This window comes from Myripristis murdjan, chromosome 8, assembly GCF_902150065.1.
Source record: "Myripristis murdjan chromosome 8, fMyrMur1.1, whole genome shotgun sequence".
In the NCBI taxonomy this organism is placed as follows: Eukaryota; Metazoa; Chordata; class Actinopteri; order Holocentriformes; family Holocentridae; genus Myripristis; species Myripristis murdjan.
In genome coordinates, this window is record NC_043987.1 from 11,935,720 (window position 1) to 11,952,066 (window position 16,347).

The 16,347-nt window shown below is 41.9% G+C and overlaps 1 protein-coding gene across 2 annotated transcripts; it reads left to right on the forward strand.

The window, feature by feature from the left end:
• The first annotated feature begins 285 nt into the window (after positions 1–285).
• Positions 286–16,146, forward strand: hook2 (hook microtubule-tethering protein 2). Of its 2 annotated transcripts, XM_030058262.1 has the most exons (23): positions 286–486; positions 1,408–1,490; positions 2,141–2,213; positions 2,358–2,408; positions 2,609–2,741; positions 3,092–3,159; positions 3,466–3,531; positions 3,732–3,812; positions 5,222–5,388; positions 5,778–5,918; positions 7,131–7,332; positions 7,487–7,597; positions 8,566–8,653; positions 9,142–9,208; positions 9,646–9,783; positions 10,474–10,561; positions 11,501–11,506; positions 11,698–11,732; positions 11,843–11,925; positions 12,084–12,187; positions 12,322–12,429; positions 13,569–13,640; positions 13,843–16,146. In XM_030058262.1, the coding sequence occupies exons 1-23, from the start codon at positions 442–444 to the stop codon at positions 13,969–13,971; spliced, it is 2,139 nt and encodes a 712-aa protein (XP_029914122.1). In that variant the 5' UTR covers positions 286–441; the 3' UTR covers positions 13,972–16,146. The 2 variants fall into 2 exon arrangements, with proteins under 2 accessions (XP_029914122.1, XP_029914123.1); XM_030058263.1 differs by lacking the exon at positions 11,501–11,506.
• The last annotated feature ends 201 nt before the right edge of the window (positions 16,147–16,347 follow it).

Genomic DNA, 16,347 nt, shown 5'->3' on the forward strand with positions numbered 1-16,347 from the left:
AAAAAAAAAAAAAAAAAAAAAAAAAAAAAAATTCCAGAGTTCAAATCTATCAGGCAGCATCGGCAGGTGTTAATATGTAACCGTTAAAACAGTGCTTTCATAAGTGTATATCTGTGTGTGTGTGTGTGTGTGTGTGTGTGTGTGTGTGTGTGTGTGTGTGTTGGTTGTTTGTTTTTTTGTTTACCTACACCAGACAAGTGTCATGCTGTCCCTTAAAATAATCCGTTGCCATGTCAACGGTCTTAATACGGAGGCTCGCTTGGATATCAGCGGCTGAAACGCAAAGTGAAAGAGCAGGCGAGGCAGGAGGAGGCCATGGCTGTGTGACTGACGTGGAGAAGTATCAGGAGTCCGAGTGGGAGCAAACTTGGAGACGAAAAGTCCTGACAGCAGCCTTCATCTGTCTTGTGCAAGCCGCGGGTCATCGGGGGACAAACCAAAATGAGTCTGGACAAAGCAGAGCTGTGTGATTCACTGTTAACCTGGGTGAGTTTGATATGAGCGAGGTTACCGAGCAAGGCTAGCCCCGGCTAGCACTTGGTAACTTACCGTGACATCAGGTGGGAACAGAACAAGTTACAAAATACATGTGCCATTCCTCTCCAGGTTGTCGACATGTAACGTTACGGTTGTTTGGCTATCTAAACTTAGTTGCCCTAAAAGACGGCGCCGGACTTGAAACTAAGTTAGCTAACTTGTAAGCTAACGTAGCCAGGCAAGCTAACTAGGTAAAAAGCTGTGAAAGCTTGCGTGGCTTCTGTTTGTTTGTTGGTCTGTTTGCTTTACCTTGGCTATCAGAACCATTTGAGTGCGGTTTGAGCAAAGCAGCAAACAGCTTTGATTAAGCTGAGTGACTTATGCAACTGTCTGTCCATCAACTTAGTAAAGGCTCAAGCTCAGGGTAAGTGCACCTGTTTGACACTTGACTTTTCCACGCAGAGGATAAGGCAGGACTAAAGAAAGCCATTAAACCACAGTATTAACTTAGTAACTTGGTGTGCTTTAACAAGAGGAGTATATTGATCCTCAGGCCCCTTTGGATGCTTGGAATGTTTTCATCAGAGATCAGGACAACAGAAAGAAGTTTTTTGTCAAAACTTTCTCAGTTGTATTTATTCAGCTGTACCAAGTGTACACTGTGTGAAGCTGTATTTGTTTTTTGTTTTGTTTTCTTCAAGTAGCTTCTTACATATCCACACAAGATGACTCTGGGCATCTTGTTTGTGGAGGGGTTTACACATAACAATGTACAAACACCTGGGAGCTGGCTAGAACCACCACAGTCTTACTTATTTATCTGTGTCTGTCACTGTGGATCAGTTTAGGTCAAGGGAAATTTGTGAGATTTGTAGACTTAATTCAGCTTTGCCGGTAAATTTTTAATGTCCTCATTCTCTATTCTTCCAGCTACAGACGTTTCAGGCCCCTTCATGCACCAGCAAGCATGACCTTACAAGTGGAGTTGCAATTGCACATGTTCTGCACAGAATGTAAGGAAACACTTGTGTGCTTTCTAAATATTGACGATTATGTTGTTATTATGCAGAACATAAACTCAGTTAGCAGCTGCTGCAAGGTAGCCATTCAAAACCTAATCACTGAGTTTGCAGTGTTTTGCTTATCTGTATAATTTGAGGTAATCTGTCATTTGAATTGCACAGGTTTCATTATCTATGCAAAACAAAGACCATGCAAGATTAGAGTGGTTAGCTTTTTTATCCTCATGTATGAGTGATTTTCCTGCTTATGCTTATGGCCTTGAATGCCTGATGTAGGTGTGAATTTGTGTAAAACACACCAGTCCAATTGTGATGACCACTCTAGCTTGTGGTGTCTTATTTGCATACTCCTTGTACACATACTCCAACAAAAATGGACAACACAGTTGTTTCTGAATCAAACAAAATGTACTTTTATTTGAAGATTGGTTTAATTTTGAACTGCAGTTGCTCTTTGAGTTAGTCACAAGTTCATTATTCCCATACGTGGCATGTGAGAGAGACTTTGATGATGACCCGTCCCATTCAAATGTCATTGTGGTTACCAGAACAGAAGCACAGGGCCACATTGCCCTGTGGCCTGTCCAGAGATTCGTGTCATCCTTTTCGTCAACAGAGTTTTCCTGTACTCTCATTAACAGAGACCCCTCCTGGTTTAATGAGACATGGCTAGGGAGGATCAAGGAGGAGAGTGGGGCCAACTGGCGCCTCAAGGTAATTTGTGAAGCAGCGGGATATGACAGAACACCCTGTGGCAACCCAGAATAACTAACATGTCTAAGCTAAGAATTTGATTTAATTTTCCTTAACGAAAATGAGGTAAGAATTATGCCCTACTTTTTTTTTTTTCCTTTTCAGGTCAGCAATTTGAAAAAGATTCTTCAGAGCATGCTGGAGTATTACCACGATGTAAGAGGAATTTTAACTTGCTATGACCCTTCAATTAACCTGAAAGTTTGCTGCTTGTCCATTTGTGTGAATTCCTCACATTTCTTTTGCTGGAATTCCACCAACCCCCCCATTCAGTTCCAGTCATTATTGTTACCTGTTTTGCTGAATCTTTTCTGGGCTCCCATTCTAACCTCACCTCACTTTGTGGCCCCAAATAGGTTCTTGGTCATCAGGTATCAGATGAGCACTTGCCAGACGTGAACCTGATTGGAGAAATGGGAGATGTAACAGAGCTGGGCAAGCTGGTACAGCTGGTGCTCGGCTGTGCTGTCAGCTGTGAGAAGAAGCAAGGTAATACGTCTGCTGTAGAAAACCCTGAGCGAGACTCTGAGAACCAAGCGGAGGCAGCCATCTGTGGAAATAGCACCTGGGATTAACTCAAAGTCAAATCATGTGATGTAGGTTTCATCTCGGATGACCTCATCACATGAATTGATAAAACGAATACATGCTGCTTCCTGAAAATGAGGACCAAAAGGGTCTGGGCGCCGTTATCCAAAAAGCTTACTGAGCGGCAGTCAAATCTTTGAAAATATATGCAGTGCTGGTGTGATTTGTAGGAGAGTGTTTGTTGTTCATTTGTGTTTTTCTGTATTTGGCTGTACCTCCAATGGTCTCTTGTTGTCCTTTCCTACACACAGAGCAAATCCAGCAGATAATGACTCTTGAGGAATCTGTCCAGCATGTCGTCATGACAGCCATTCAGGAGGTGAGATTATCCTCTTGGTTCTCTCCTTTGCATTAATCCCAGCTCTTAGTCATGGTAAATTCACAATCAAAGCAATCAAATCCGTATAAGCACAAGACTGAACAGAGTCCCAGAATTACATTCTCTGAGATATTTTTTGAAAATGTATTCACCGTTAAGTATACATTCATAGCACTGTAAAACAGGCAGTGGATCACCTATTGTCTCTCTTTATTTACAGCCGCAATGTCCCTGTGATCTTTATTTTTTCCTGGAGTTTGAATTGGTTGTTTTTATTGACTTTCTTTGGGGTTTTTTGGGTTGTAGCTCTTGTCAAAAGAGCCGTCATCCGAACCAGGAAGCCCGGAGACCTATGGGGACTTTGACTACCAGGTGAGACCCACAGTCTTTCTTTTGACTGTACTCGGTAAGTAACACTTCACTCCCCTCCGGTATACTTGTCCTTCCCCGGCAGATCAGTTACGTCCTTCTTTTGTCTTCTTTCTCTCCCTTTCACTGGTGATTACTCCCTCCTACTGTGACTAGTATGACACCTCCTCTGTCTCCACGTTTTGTCGGTTCTGTGTTCGCAGTCCAGGAAGTATTATTTCCTAAGCGAGGAGGCAGATGAGAAGGAGGACCTGAGCCAGCGCTGCCGAGACCTGGAGCACCAGGTTGGTACAGAGAAAGGGCTTTACGTTTGGCAAACAATGGCTGCTGAGTATTTGAAGCAGCACACTTGGGCCTACTTGAGTTTGTTCATCTTGTACACATTTATAGAACAACCGAAACTGTCTCAAAAGTTGTAGTTTAGTGCATTTTTTTTTTTAAAGAGTAATAATATACGCCTATTGCACCCTTTGTGCTAGACTTTCAAATGCTTTGAGGCTGAGGTTTGTTGTACTTTTCAGCATGTTGTTTAATGTTTGTGCCTGCAGCTTTGTGCTCTGGCCCTTATTGATTAGCCTGCTTGAGAGTGGTTTGTTTTCCTCTGATAATGGGTTATGTAAACATTGCTTGTTTTTGCGCCACTGACTGAAAAGGGACTAATTTAGATTCTGTTAAAGAGTACATTATTCCTCGTCAGTAGTTGCATAACATCAAGATTAGACTGACACATTGCCTTAGGATGGAGCAGTGGCCAACAATAATTCCTACTGCTCTCAGCCCACCTGTTTGTTTACTTACTTATCCCACACATTAGGAATTAGTCATTTGTGTTGTTTTGAAAGCTATTTGCTGTTCCCGGTCCTGTGCTAAAGCATGCAATCTGTCCTTAAAGTTCAGTGTAGGGTTTTGCTGTATTCAAACGGGAAAGATGTCCTTCATGTAAGTATATACACCCACCTTTGTAATACTGGAATGCTAGCTTGTCTAACTGCAACCCCACACATAGCTCCAGCCTGTGTTCAAGTCTGACTTTTGATCACTAAACAGCATTTTGTAAACAGCTCTGAGCCTCTTCCCTCTTTCAGTCCTACCATCTTCATCAGCCTATACGTGTCCCCTCAACTGTAACCAGTATTATTGGTGGTGCTAATTGACATACGCATATTCATCTCTTAATGTCATGAGGACTTAGTTTTGACCTTAGGGTGACGCTAACAACTGCACTATTGAGAAAGTCCCATCCGCCTCAGATCATTGCATACCAGCTGACTAACTGGCTTTTGATGACTGCGCATGTGAAACGAACAACAGAGCATGTGTTTTTAAGTCTTTCAGCAAGTATGAGGTGGTGAGTTTGTCGCTGTATGTGTCCGTGTTTTTCCTCTGTGAAACTGTCTTCTGCTTGTGGCTTTGTCACGTTCAGCATTTTCAGAAAGATGTTAAATAGTTTTACTGTGTTCAGCGTTCTTGAAAATGTGCTTTTACATCAGCACTTTCCCTCATGCATCTGTTTGGTCTTTATCTGCCTCCTCTTGTCTTGCTCCCTTCCTCTTTATACCTCGATAGATTTGTGTCACTGTGTACGTTGTCATTTCCTCTCTCTCAGCCCTTCATTTCCTCGTCCCCATAGTCTCATATGTCCTTTTTACATCTTTTGTCTACTGTTTCTCTCTCCCTCTCTCTTTCTCCTCAGTTGTCGGTGGCGCTGGAAGAGAAGTTGTCCCTGCAGGCAGAGACACGCTCCCTGAAGGAGAAGCTGAGCCGCTGCGACTCCCCGGACGCCTCCACCACTGCCATCACTGGCAAGAAGCTGCTACTTCTGCAGAGCCAGATGGAGCAGCTTCAGGAGGAGAACTACAGGTCCGCTGACTGGACTGCTGCCTGGACGACACAGACCTAGGGAGCTAAACACACAGAGCGCGCTCTACATGCATAAGAACTCCAAGCTGCACATTCACATGCACAAGCTGTGTACATGCATAGGGGTAGATATTCATAGGAAGACACACAGAAGCAAAATGCATTTGTAGGTTGTATGAAAACTCTCCATAATAAAGATGCAAACTGAGCTCAAATTGAACTAAGCTTAACTCTACAAACTTATGTGGCACATCATAGCGACATATATATCAAATTCTGCTTTTCAGTCATCTGCTGCGTCTAGCACCTCACAATGGGGTCTGTTGAATTTAGTGAGTTATGTAAACCAGTGCTCTTGCTTGTGTTGCCCTCATTTGCCCTCCTCTCAGACTGGAGAACAGCAGAGATGACATGCGCGTGCGGGGAGAGATACTGGAGCGTGAGGTGCTCGAGCTGCAGCAACGTAATGAGGAGCTGACCAGCCTGGCGCAGGAGGCCCAGACCCTCAAAGATGAAATGGACATCCTCAGGTGAGACCAGCACTTTGACATACAGAATAATTCAGTTCTGATTTCAAGATATGACTATGAGTATGAGGGGTTTTGAGAGCTCCTGTTCTCCCTCTGTCTCCCTGGTAATCACTCCAGCCAGGCTTGATTCTTCTCCCTCCTGGCTCCCTAATTCTGGACTGACCTTCCCATTTTAATCAGAACAGCTCAGTCCCGCCCACTCTTTGAGTCGTAAGCTGAAAACTCATCTTTCTCACATCGCCCTCTCCCGAAGGAATCATCCCCTCTCTTCTTCTCACTCTTACTGCTTCAAAAAAAAAAAATCACTTCAGACTCTACTGTTAGCTCCTGTTTTATTTCTTCTCCTAGAATTTCTCTTCATTCTGTCTTTATCTTTCTATGGTCACAGAAATATCGCAATCTGGTCCTGACCCTTTGCAGTCTTTATTCTTGGTTGCTTTTATTTTTTATGATCTTCTATGATATTCTAATGTTTCACTTGTTGCAAGTCGATCTGGATGGCTGCTGAAATGATTAGTTGATCGACAGAAAATTATCTGATGATAAATTTGATAATCAGGGGATTGTTTTAGCTATTTGGAAAGTAAATATCACAAACATTTTCCTGTTGCATCTTCACAAATGCTAAGATTTACTTGTTTTTCTCTGTTCACGACATTATAAAATGAAACCTTTGGTTTCTTTTAGCTTCTGGTCAGATAAAGAAAGCAATATGAAGATGCTACTTTGCTCTGGTAACTTGTGAGGGGATGAGTCATTTTTGACATTGGATACTAGATAGACAATTAATTGAAAATAATTGATTAATCGATAATAAAAATAATCATTATTTGCAGCGATACTCTGAGTGAGACCATTAGCCAAATGCCTAAAATGTCATGACAGTTATCGCAGAAGAACATTTTGAAAAGGTTCAGAAACTGATTTTGGCTGACAATAGAACTCCTACCTCTTTTGAACAGTAGTTAGTGAATTATCAGTTTACACAGAAATGACTCCCACATACACCCACGTGCAGACATTCATTCAGCTCGTCTCTGTGTGTCGTGTTGATATTAATTTCAGGCACTGACACTGACTTATGTCAGACTTAGCTGTTATTTAACAGTTCAACAAAGTACAAATTCACACGGATATGTTCTGTTTAATTAAAAGTCGCATTCATATACTGATACTCAACACCTCCCACGCGATCCCTCTCATCCCCCTCAGGCACTCGTCGGACCGGGTGAGCCGGCTTGAAGCGCTGGTGGAGACATACAAGAGGAAGCTGGAGGACCTGGGAGATCTGCGCAGACAAGTGCGCCTCCTGGAAGAACGCAACACGGTCTACATGCAGCGTACCTGTGAGCTGGAGGAGGAGCTCCGTAGGGCCAATGCTGTCCGCAGTCAGCTGGACTCCTACAAGAGACAGGCAAGCAAGCTGTGAAAAGGAGTGAACGGATGTTTCTACATACCTCTTATGAGGTTGTTGTGATGTTGTTTCTGGGTAAAAACATTCTTAAAAACCACGTAACGTGCACAGAGCCTGGTGTACACCGACAGCTGTCCTGCTCTCTGACTTGCAGGCTCATGAGCTTCACACCAAGCACTCGGCAGAGGCCATGAAAGCTGAGAAGTGGCAGTTTGAGTACAAAAACCTTCACGACAAGTATGACGCACTGCTGAAGGAGAAAGAAGTGAGTTGTTGAACTTTGTGATGGTGCCAAACTGAGAGGGGTAATAGATGATAAGTCAATTAGTGCTTACAGTGTTATTGGATCAGTTTGTTGAATGGGTTTGCAGTGGCGCTGTCTGATATGATGTTGAGCCCCTACGTTAAGTCACACACTGAAGCCCAGTCTGGGTGGCACTAGCATTGCTAGAGGAGGGCTGATAATGCAGTTTTTACCAGAGTTATCCAGTGATACCATTCCCATGAGGATGAACCAGTAACCAGGCAAATAACCTGCTTCTCAGTGAACTCCCTGGTCCTCTGCTAAGCCTAAAACCCTCTGGACTGATGAAATGTGATTTATAAATTACAGAGGCTTTGTCAAAATAGTCCTGGCTGTGCCTACCATGCAATTACACACCTCTTCCATAATTTATGGGAGATTTAAAGTAATACAAACACATTATGCCATCCATATCATTCATTAAAATCAGTGACATGCAGTGTACATTTACATAACCAACATTGTGCTGTAATACTCATCCAGTCTTGGCGGGGCTTAAGTCGATGTATTAGAAACACTTAAGCACCATGTATCTAATTTCAGACCGACATTCACATGGAGCAAAGCATCGCTGATTTCCCACAAATTCATGCTCTGTTATCTGGATGTAAAACATCATGATATACTCTTCCACTTACTTGCACACACCAGCTGGACTAACAAAACATAATGCATAAATATTGTACAGAGATATATAACCTCCTACTTGAACAAAAACAGAGTGTAATTTGCTTTTTTTTCTCACTCTCTCTCTCTTTCTGCTCTTGCTAAAAATGACTGATTTGGCAGATTTGTAGTGGATTAAAATAACAGACGCCATTGGTGATAATTACCACAACAGGACTTCCCATTAAAACTAAATCAATTTGAATGGGGCTTAAGGCAAAAATGACAAAGCTGATGTCAGTGTTGTTTTGCTGTGTTTCCAGCGTCTGATCACGGAAAGAGACACACTGCGGGAGACAAATGATGAGCTCAGGTGTGCACAGGTCCAACAGAGGTGCCTCAGTGGAGCAGGTGAGTTGGAGTTGTAATTATTTCAGATGCAAAGATCAACACAAATTGCAAGGTAATAATAATAATAAAAAAAGCAGTCAGGTAAACTATAGCATATAAAGTAAACTTTCAGAATAATTTTTGTGATTGACTGACGCCAAGCTCAGAATATCAAAAACTTGAAAATAACCTTACACACACACACACACACACACAGTAAAACAGTCATATGTGTATAATAAGTCTTAATTGTGTGTGTTAAAACAGTTTTTATAGTAGCTTTTCAAAGTGGAAGTGAATTAATTGGTAGTGACTACAAGCCTAGAGCAGAGGTGGCTGACCATTCATTAACACCCTCGAGGTATATACATGAAAAAGGAAACTGATGTTCAAATGTGAAATTTTTTTTGAGATGCTTGTTAAAATTAATACCAAATGCAAATCGGGTTATTCCACAAAGGTTGGAGAAGAGTCTCCAGCTGACATCTCCTCTTTGTCCTTCTCTGCAGGAGGCTTGTGTGACGACGCTGGCACAGAGGGAAACCTCGCTGCAGAGATCATGCCTACTGAGTTCAAGTATGTCTACTATTATACTGTATTTGTGGGTATCAGTTTGGGTGTGGGGGTGGCTGTGTGTGTGTGTAGCAATCAAATTTAGGCTCAGGCATAACAGATGAGATTATCATCCTAAGCCTGTAATAGATGTGAATTGGTGTCAAAATCACTAGCCCACTCGTGCCCCATATTCATTTTCAATAGTGTATGACAAACTGCTCAGACCTGCTACCCCAGCCACTAAAGTTTATTTTTAGATCTGGAATGTGCAATTGGCTCCAAAAGCAGGGACACATGGCATTGCTTGGTACAGTTGGCTCGGGGGGCTGTTGAATTACGGGCTCGGTCAACTCGACACGGACCCTTTTCTTTTTTCTTCTGTCCTTCTGGCTTTGACATTTATCGCCTTTCTCCCCCTTTTTGTCCTTCTCCTCCTCTTCCCCCTGTTCCTTCCACAGGGAGACAGTGGTGCGTCTGCAGAGTGAAAACAAGATGCTGCGTGTCCAGGAGGAGACCTACAGACAAAAACTGGCAGAGGTGCAGGCTCAGCTGGAGGAGGCCCAGCGCAGCAAGAATGCCCTGGAAACTCAAAACAGGTAGGAGTTTGCGTGTGTTTGCATGCATGCTTCATGTGTTGGTTTTAGGAAAGGCGTGACGATCAGCCCGTGCCCAGCAACTTCTTGTTGTTCTGTAGCATTTGATTATTCCCCTTCTGTGTTTGCGTGTGTCCTGGACATTTTCGATGGTTGTTTGTTTGGCTGATGGCAGGAGTGATATCTGCCTAAATGTCAGCTCACCCTCTGGACTATGTGCTGAACCGAGCTGTGTGGGCTGGAAAGGAATACAGGCAGCAGAAAGCCAGATTGTCCCTTGGCTGTGTGTGTGTGTGTGTGTATGTGTTTACATGCCTATGGACATGTGGACATGTGGGTGGATTGTGTGTGTGTGTGTGTGTGTGAGTGAGAGAGTGTGTCCATGCAACACCAGGCCCAGGGTGTGGGAAGCATCCTAAGCAACAGTAACAGGAGGAGTAGAGCGTGCTAGGCAGCATGAGCGTGCTCAGAGCAACACAACAGAGAACGGCAAGACTGCACACCTGGTGGGATAGATGAGTATCACCCGCAGGACACATAAAGCACTGCGAGCATCTCCCTCCTGCCATATAAACTTAACAACCTTATGTTTTCGCCTTTACACTGATCTCTTCTTGTCTTCCTTCCATCTGCCTCTTTGTTGTTGAAAACTTTCTCCACTATACTAACTTTCTCTCCTCTTCTCCTCCTAAGGTTGAATCAGCAGCAGATCGCTGAGCTGCGTTCTCAAGTGGAGGAGCTCCAGAGAGCTCTCCAGGAGCAAGGGAGCAAGACCGAGGATGTGAGTTGACAGGGAGACCTGCTTTCTTTTCCTTCGTCCCGTTTCTTCAACCCACTGTTGTCTCTCCCTTCATCACTAACCGTAGTCCTTCACAGTGAAGATGGTAACATATTGATAATTAAGAAAATGTCTCCTTTACATGACATTGACTGACCAGGTGCAATCCAGAGATCAGTGATTATTGGTTTCACCTATTAAAGTTTTCTCAGTTACAGTGTAGGATGGAGGTGAAGGATTTTCAAGCTTTTAGAAAATTAAGAAATAGATTAGATGGGTTGCAAATCAGTCTTTCTGGTGTTTTGTACACTGTATAAATCATACTAACATGATCATTCATCAAATTCATTGCATCAAGAATGATTCTCTCAGGTTGTCATAGCTTACATGTTCACTAGAAATTCAGCAACTTTTGTAGATGTTAAATCATTGACTGTCAGAAAATTGTATCTTCATGTATTTTAATTGGGTCTCAAATATAAATGGCTCCTCACTCTGACAGATTTTGTGCCTTAGGGCCTCGTCTGAGCCACTGTTATGATAAATGAAAATATGATCTTTACACTAAAATTAGTGTTACATTTATTGCAATTTTCTGGGATATTAAAACAAAATTCAAGATAGAAATTCTATTATTTTTAATGAGATCAGAAATTAAGTGTCAGAGCATTTTTATAATTGAAACCCATTATGTTTTGGCTTGCACGCTACATAAATATCTGTAAAATGAAAAAAAGTTGCAGCAAAATATGTATTGAGGAGACAGTTTCTGCCTAGAGCACTTGGCTGTCAAGGATTGCTGTGTTGGTACCCACCTACTTTGAAAGATGTGATCTTGTGTGGGAATTTAACCCAGGTTTGCTGTGGTGATTCACTGTTAACGCCTGCCCCTCTCTGTCTGTCTCTCTCTGCCCTCATCGACCGACACTCTGCCAAAATCAGGCCATCGTAAGTACGGCCCACCCTCTGTCCAACTGGCCTATGATTTAACTCTTGACAGCTTGACTTTGCAGCTAATACTGTGTGTGTGCGTGTGTGTGTGGGTGTGTGCACCAGGTTAATTCCAATGCATCACTGAAGTCCCTGTTTTCTTATGAGTTTTGAGTTTTTATGCTTTTATCTTTGTCGCTTCCTTTCAGTCCTCCTTGTTGAAGAAAAAACTAGAGGAGCACTTGTGAGTACTGCAACCGTCACCGGTCGGATATTATTTGATATGTCTGAGATCCAAAAAAAAAAAAAAAAATCGGAGAAAAGGCTTACGCTCTTCTTCTGTGATCATTCCAGGGAGAAGCTCCACGAGGCTCACTCAGATCTCCAAAAGAAAAGAGAGGTCATCGATGACCTGGAGCCCAAAGTAGACAGCAACAGTAAGAGATTGCTAAAAGGGGTCACTTTGAGCAATTTTTTGAACAACAAAAACAGTTTCCACTCTTTCTTCTCCACTGAGCACATTTTCTCTCACCTCCTCTTCTTTTAATTTTTCCCCCCACCCCTACCGCTCGTTCTCTCCTCCCACCCCTTTCAGTGGCAAAGAAGATAGATGAACTCCAGGAGATCCTGCGGAAGAAAGATGAGGACATGAAGCAGATGGAGGAGCGATACAAGCGCTATGTGGAGAAAGCCAGAACGGTCAGTCCATGTAAATTACTAACACTTTCCCGACAATATGTGTACCTTAAATTAAAAAGCAGGGAAGAGTTAGCTTGTCACTGTCAAAACTTGGTAATGCAAACCTTTTTTTTTTTTTTTTTGTGGCTGTGCAGGTGATCAAAACCCTGGACCATAAGCAACAGCCACCAACCGTGACTCCTGACGTTCAGGCCCTGAAGAACCAGCTGACAGAGAAAGAGAGGAAGATACAGCACCTGGAGGTACAAATCGTTTAAAAAAAAAAACAAAACAAAACAGAGAGAGAGAAATTAGATTGGATCTTTACGATATTAGGGTTAGGGTGTTGGCAAGGATACAATATATATCTCTATGTCACAATCTGATCTGTATCATGATACACTGAAATACTCTACAGAACTGACTAAAATTTTACAAATTGAGCTTACAGCACAGCCTACAGCATAACACCTATTATATGATAAATTGGGTGACAAAGTGACTCAAGTCAAAGTCATTCAAGTGACATAATTGAAAATTCCCATTACACTTAAACAAAACAAACAAACAAAAAAAAAACAGAATTATACAACAGTTAGTACAATTACATGGGTTCTACGTTAAAATGTTATCAAACTTCGCACCGCGTTGGTGCAAAGACGGACACGTTTCTAAAAGTAAATGGAGTTAAATTGTGAACGGTGGTCAGAGGACGACATGTGGGAGGACAGAAGTGTGGACACCAGAGGCAGCATTCTTCCTTTTTGCCCCCACAGTTTACTGGAAGTGTTGCCACCCAGGCTGTGGTTTAGTTTAGCCACTTGTGTAGGCTGAGCTGAAAAATTGATTGAATGAGTAAATCATTATCTGTTGTTTCTAATTACAGTTATTTGATCAATTACATTGTTTGTAGAACTGTTGTATGAAAGCAGTATCACACTCGGTGTTGCTCGCTGTTTTAGTGAATATCAGCACGGCTGTGATTTGATTGTAGATAATCACAGATTATACAAATATAATCACAGCACAACCTCAAGTTTGATATTGCTTAATTGGCAATGCACTTGCTTAACACAGTGCACTAAAATGTAGATAACATCATATGAAAATCAAATGAAAATGAAGAGGCTATAATATTTAGCATATTGATTTTTTTTTTTCCATGATAAATTACCCTCCTGGTCTGCACCGATTCCTCTAATTGTCTAATGAAGCAGAAATGCCCAAAAATAATCTTCAGTCATGGTGTTCATCCTGTTGTTTTTAGTTTGTTTTTTTATAAACTTGTTGGCCTATAAAGATCCTTTCGTTCTGTAAACTGTGATTTTGACCTCTAAATAAACCTGAACTTTATCTTCTGAATCGCCCAAACTCATCACTTCCTGCTCCTCTGTGTGAACAGTATGACTATGAAAAGAACAGGGCCAGACATGAGCTGGAGGAGAAACTCATCATCAGTGCATGGTACAACATGGTGAGTGCACATACACACACACACACACACACACACACACATTGATTTAGAAGCTTAAGCAACATGTGTATGATAAGCAAGATTGGCATGCCTGAGAACATTTTCCAGGTTGTTTGACACATTCAGATCAACTCCTTCTGTCTTTTTCTCTCTGTAATACCTCTCCCTCTCCACTCTGCACCCCTTCCACTCCCTCTTTCAGGGAATGGCCTTGCATCAAAAAGTGGCTGGCGAGCGCCTCGGTTCCCCCAGCCCGGCCATGTCTTTCCTGGCCCAGCAGAGGCAGTCCACCAATGCCAGGAGAGGCCTGGCACGACACCAGCCAAGATAACTCTCCTTCTTAATGTGAGGAGGGGGAAAAAAACCTTCCAGTAGGAAAACCTGCTGGAAGCAAGTGCAGACATTGGTGTAGGAGACGAGGTGATCTAGATTTCCACTGTACTCCCGGTATCTTTGCCTTCATGCCTTTACTAGAGGCATACCTCAGTGTATTTTTTTTCTATGCTCCTGCTGCCCCCTGCTGGCTCCTCATGGTATGGGTTTTTCCTCTGGCGCCCCAGAGGAGCGGTACCACTGTGTTTAACTCTGTTTTTCACTGCGTTCAGAGCTGGCAGGGCTCTTATCTGTGGCTGGAGTAGAAGGAATTGTAGTGCCTCAAAAGAAACTGCCTTGCCTTTTTTAGTTTATTTTTCCTTTCCTCTGTGTTGTTGTTGACTTTTAAGTCTGCTACTTTTAAATATTGTTTTTGTTTCTTTTATGGTGTAGAATGGGGCACAGTGTGAACCAGTGCTTTAGAAAGACTGCAATTGAAATGAAGAAGAAAATGTGGGAGTTATGAAGGATTTTTGTTAAAAATGTACCCCCATTTTCTCCTTCTGTCTCCCCAGCCCACCGTTACCTGTGAATGAGTTTTATCCTCTTGCAAGGATTTTGACGAGGAAACACTAATAAAATCATGTTAGGAATGAGGAGAGATGAGCTTTGTGCTGTGACACTTTTCAGATGTCAATGCTTAGGGGAAAGACATACAAAAGCTACAGAGGCTAACTCAGTACCTCCACAACAGACTGAACAAAGATTCTCACATTCAGTCAGTATATCTCATTTTTAGTTTTTGTGAATTTGTGTTGAATTTTCTTTAACCTTTTTTTGGTGTATTTTTGATCAGGTGTTCTTTATTAGATTGGGAGAATCTTGAAAAGATGTAAAAAATATGTGGATGTCCACTAGCTTTAGTCTTATTTTCCACTTGAATCTGTTTCTTTAAACCTAATTTTCATGTACAGAAATTGTTAGAATTTTCACAACATACACCAAAGCACTTTTCCTCTGGTGGCGGTTTTTGCTCAGTGCCTCACAAAAAGACCTCAAAACATCCCCTCAGCGGGTGAGACTGAAGCTTGAGAACTTCACAACGTGTACTTCAAAAGCCCGTCGTTTTGCCGTGAACCTTAAACTAGCTTGAACCCTCTCAAGGCGTCTTTCTAGTAAGATACAAAGTCATTTGGCTCAAGAGTGTGTCGCACTTTAAGTCCATCTTTGATCTGCATATGGCATGTGAAAGACATTTCTCGATTTTCTTCTGATGTAATATCAAACTTAGTTATTAGTTTTAGTGGTTATTACTTTTATGTTGTGTTTTTTCCATTCCCTTCCCTCTTTCCAAAGATTGAAACAGGGTTTTTACTCGTTGTGTTGGGCGTAATTGCACTCACCACTTTAGACTCCAAGCTGATATGAATGTAGGCAACTAAGACAGGAAGGCCTCCTACTTTAGTACAAAGACTGGAAATAAATCCACAGTTGATCGAGTCTCTAATGCTGTGATTGATAAGGCAGGAGTCCAGCGAACAGCGGTTTGCAGCTGCTTGGACCCAGGTACATAGTTCAGCTGAACTGGACAGAAATGTTTCTGTTCATACACTGGAATTCATTTAAGGGCTGAATTATCTCTCAAAGCAATGGTATTTTTTCATTATCATTGAAAGCCTAATGAGTACATTTGTGTTTGCTAGAAAGTTTATAGCCGACAACATAATTTAAGCTGATTCAGACAGCACCTTAAACACTACAATTGAGCATTATTGGCTATTAGTTGATTTTCATGTTCAACAGATGTACTAGTTTTTAGTCTCCAATCTGTCCCATGTCAGAGCTGCTGTTTCGTGACTTGTACTTCACCCCTGTGAATATTTGTGCTATAATCTACACACGACTGAACGACTACTACTGTGTATACACTTTTTTTTTTTTTTTAATTATTATTATTCTCATTGGCTTCATTGCTTGAGTAGATATTTATATGGTGTTATGTTAAGATTTCACACATTTGCATGGCTTAAAGGGGTTAATTATTAGGTTTTTGGTATTGTTTTCGTGGTTGTATTATGTAACTGTCTAGTAGATGGTAGCATCCTTTACAGAGGGGTTTGAGGCAAGTTATAGATTTGTTGTTCTGTCTGTTCAACCTTTGCACTACAAATAAACGGGGACTTAAGATAAGAAACAGTTGTTTGGTGTTCTGTGTACAGAAGAATTTCATCACATTAAAACAAAAAACAAACAAACAAAAAAAAACTCCAGGACCACCAAACAGTTGACTGTTGACCTGGTTAACTGCACAGCTTGTGAATTGTTATTCACAAGGAGCTTGGAGAGAGGACTGACCTTGAATCCCATTATGTTTTAGCACCTTGTGGGTACAATA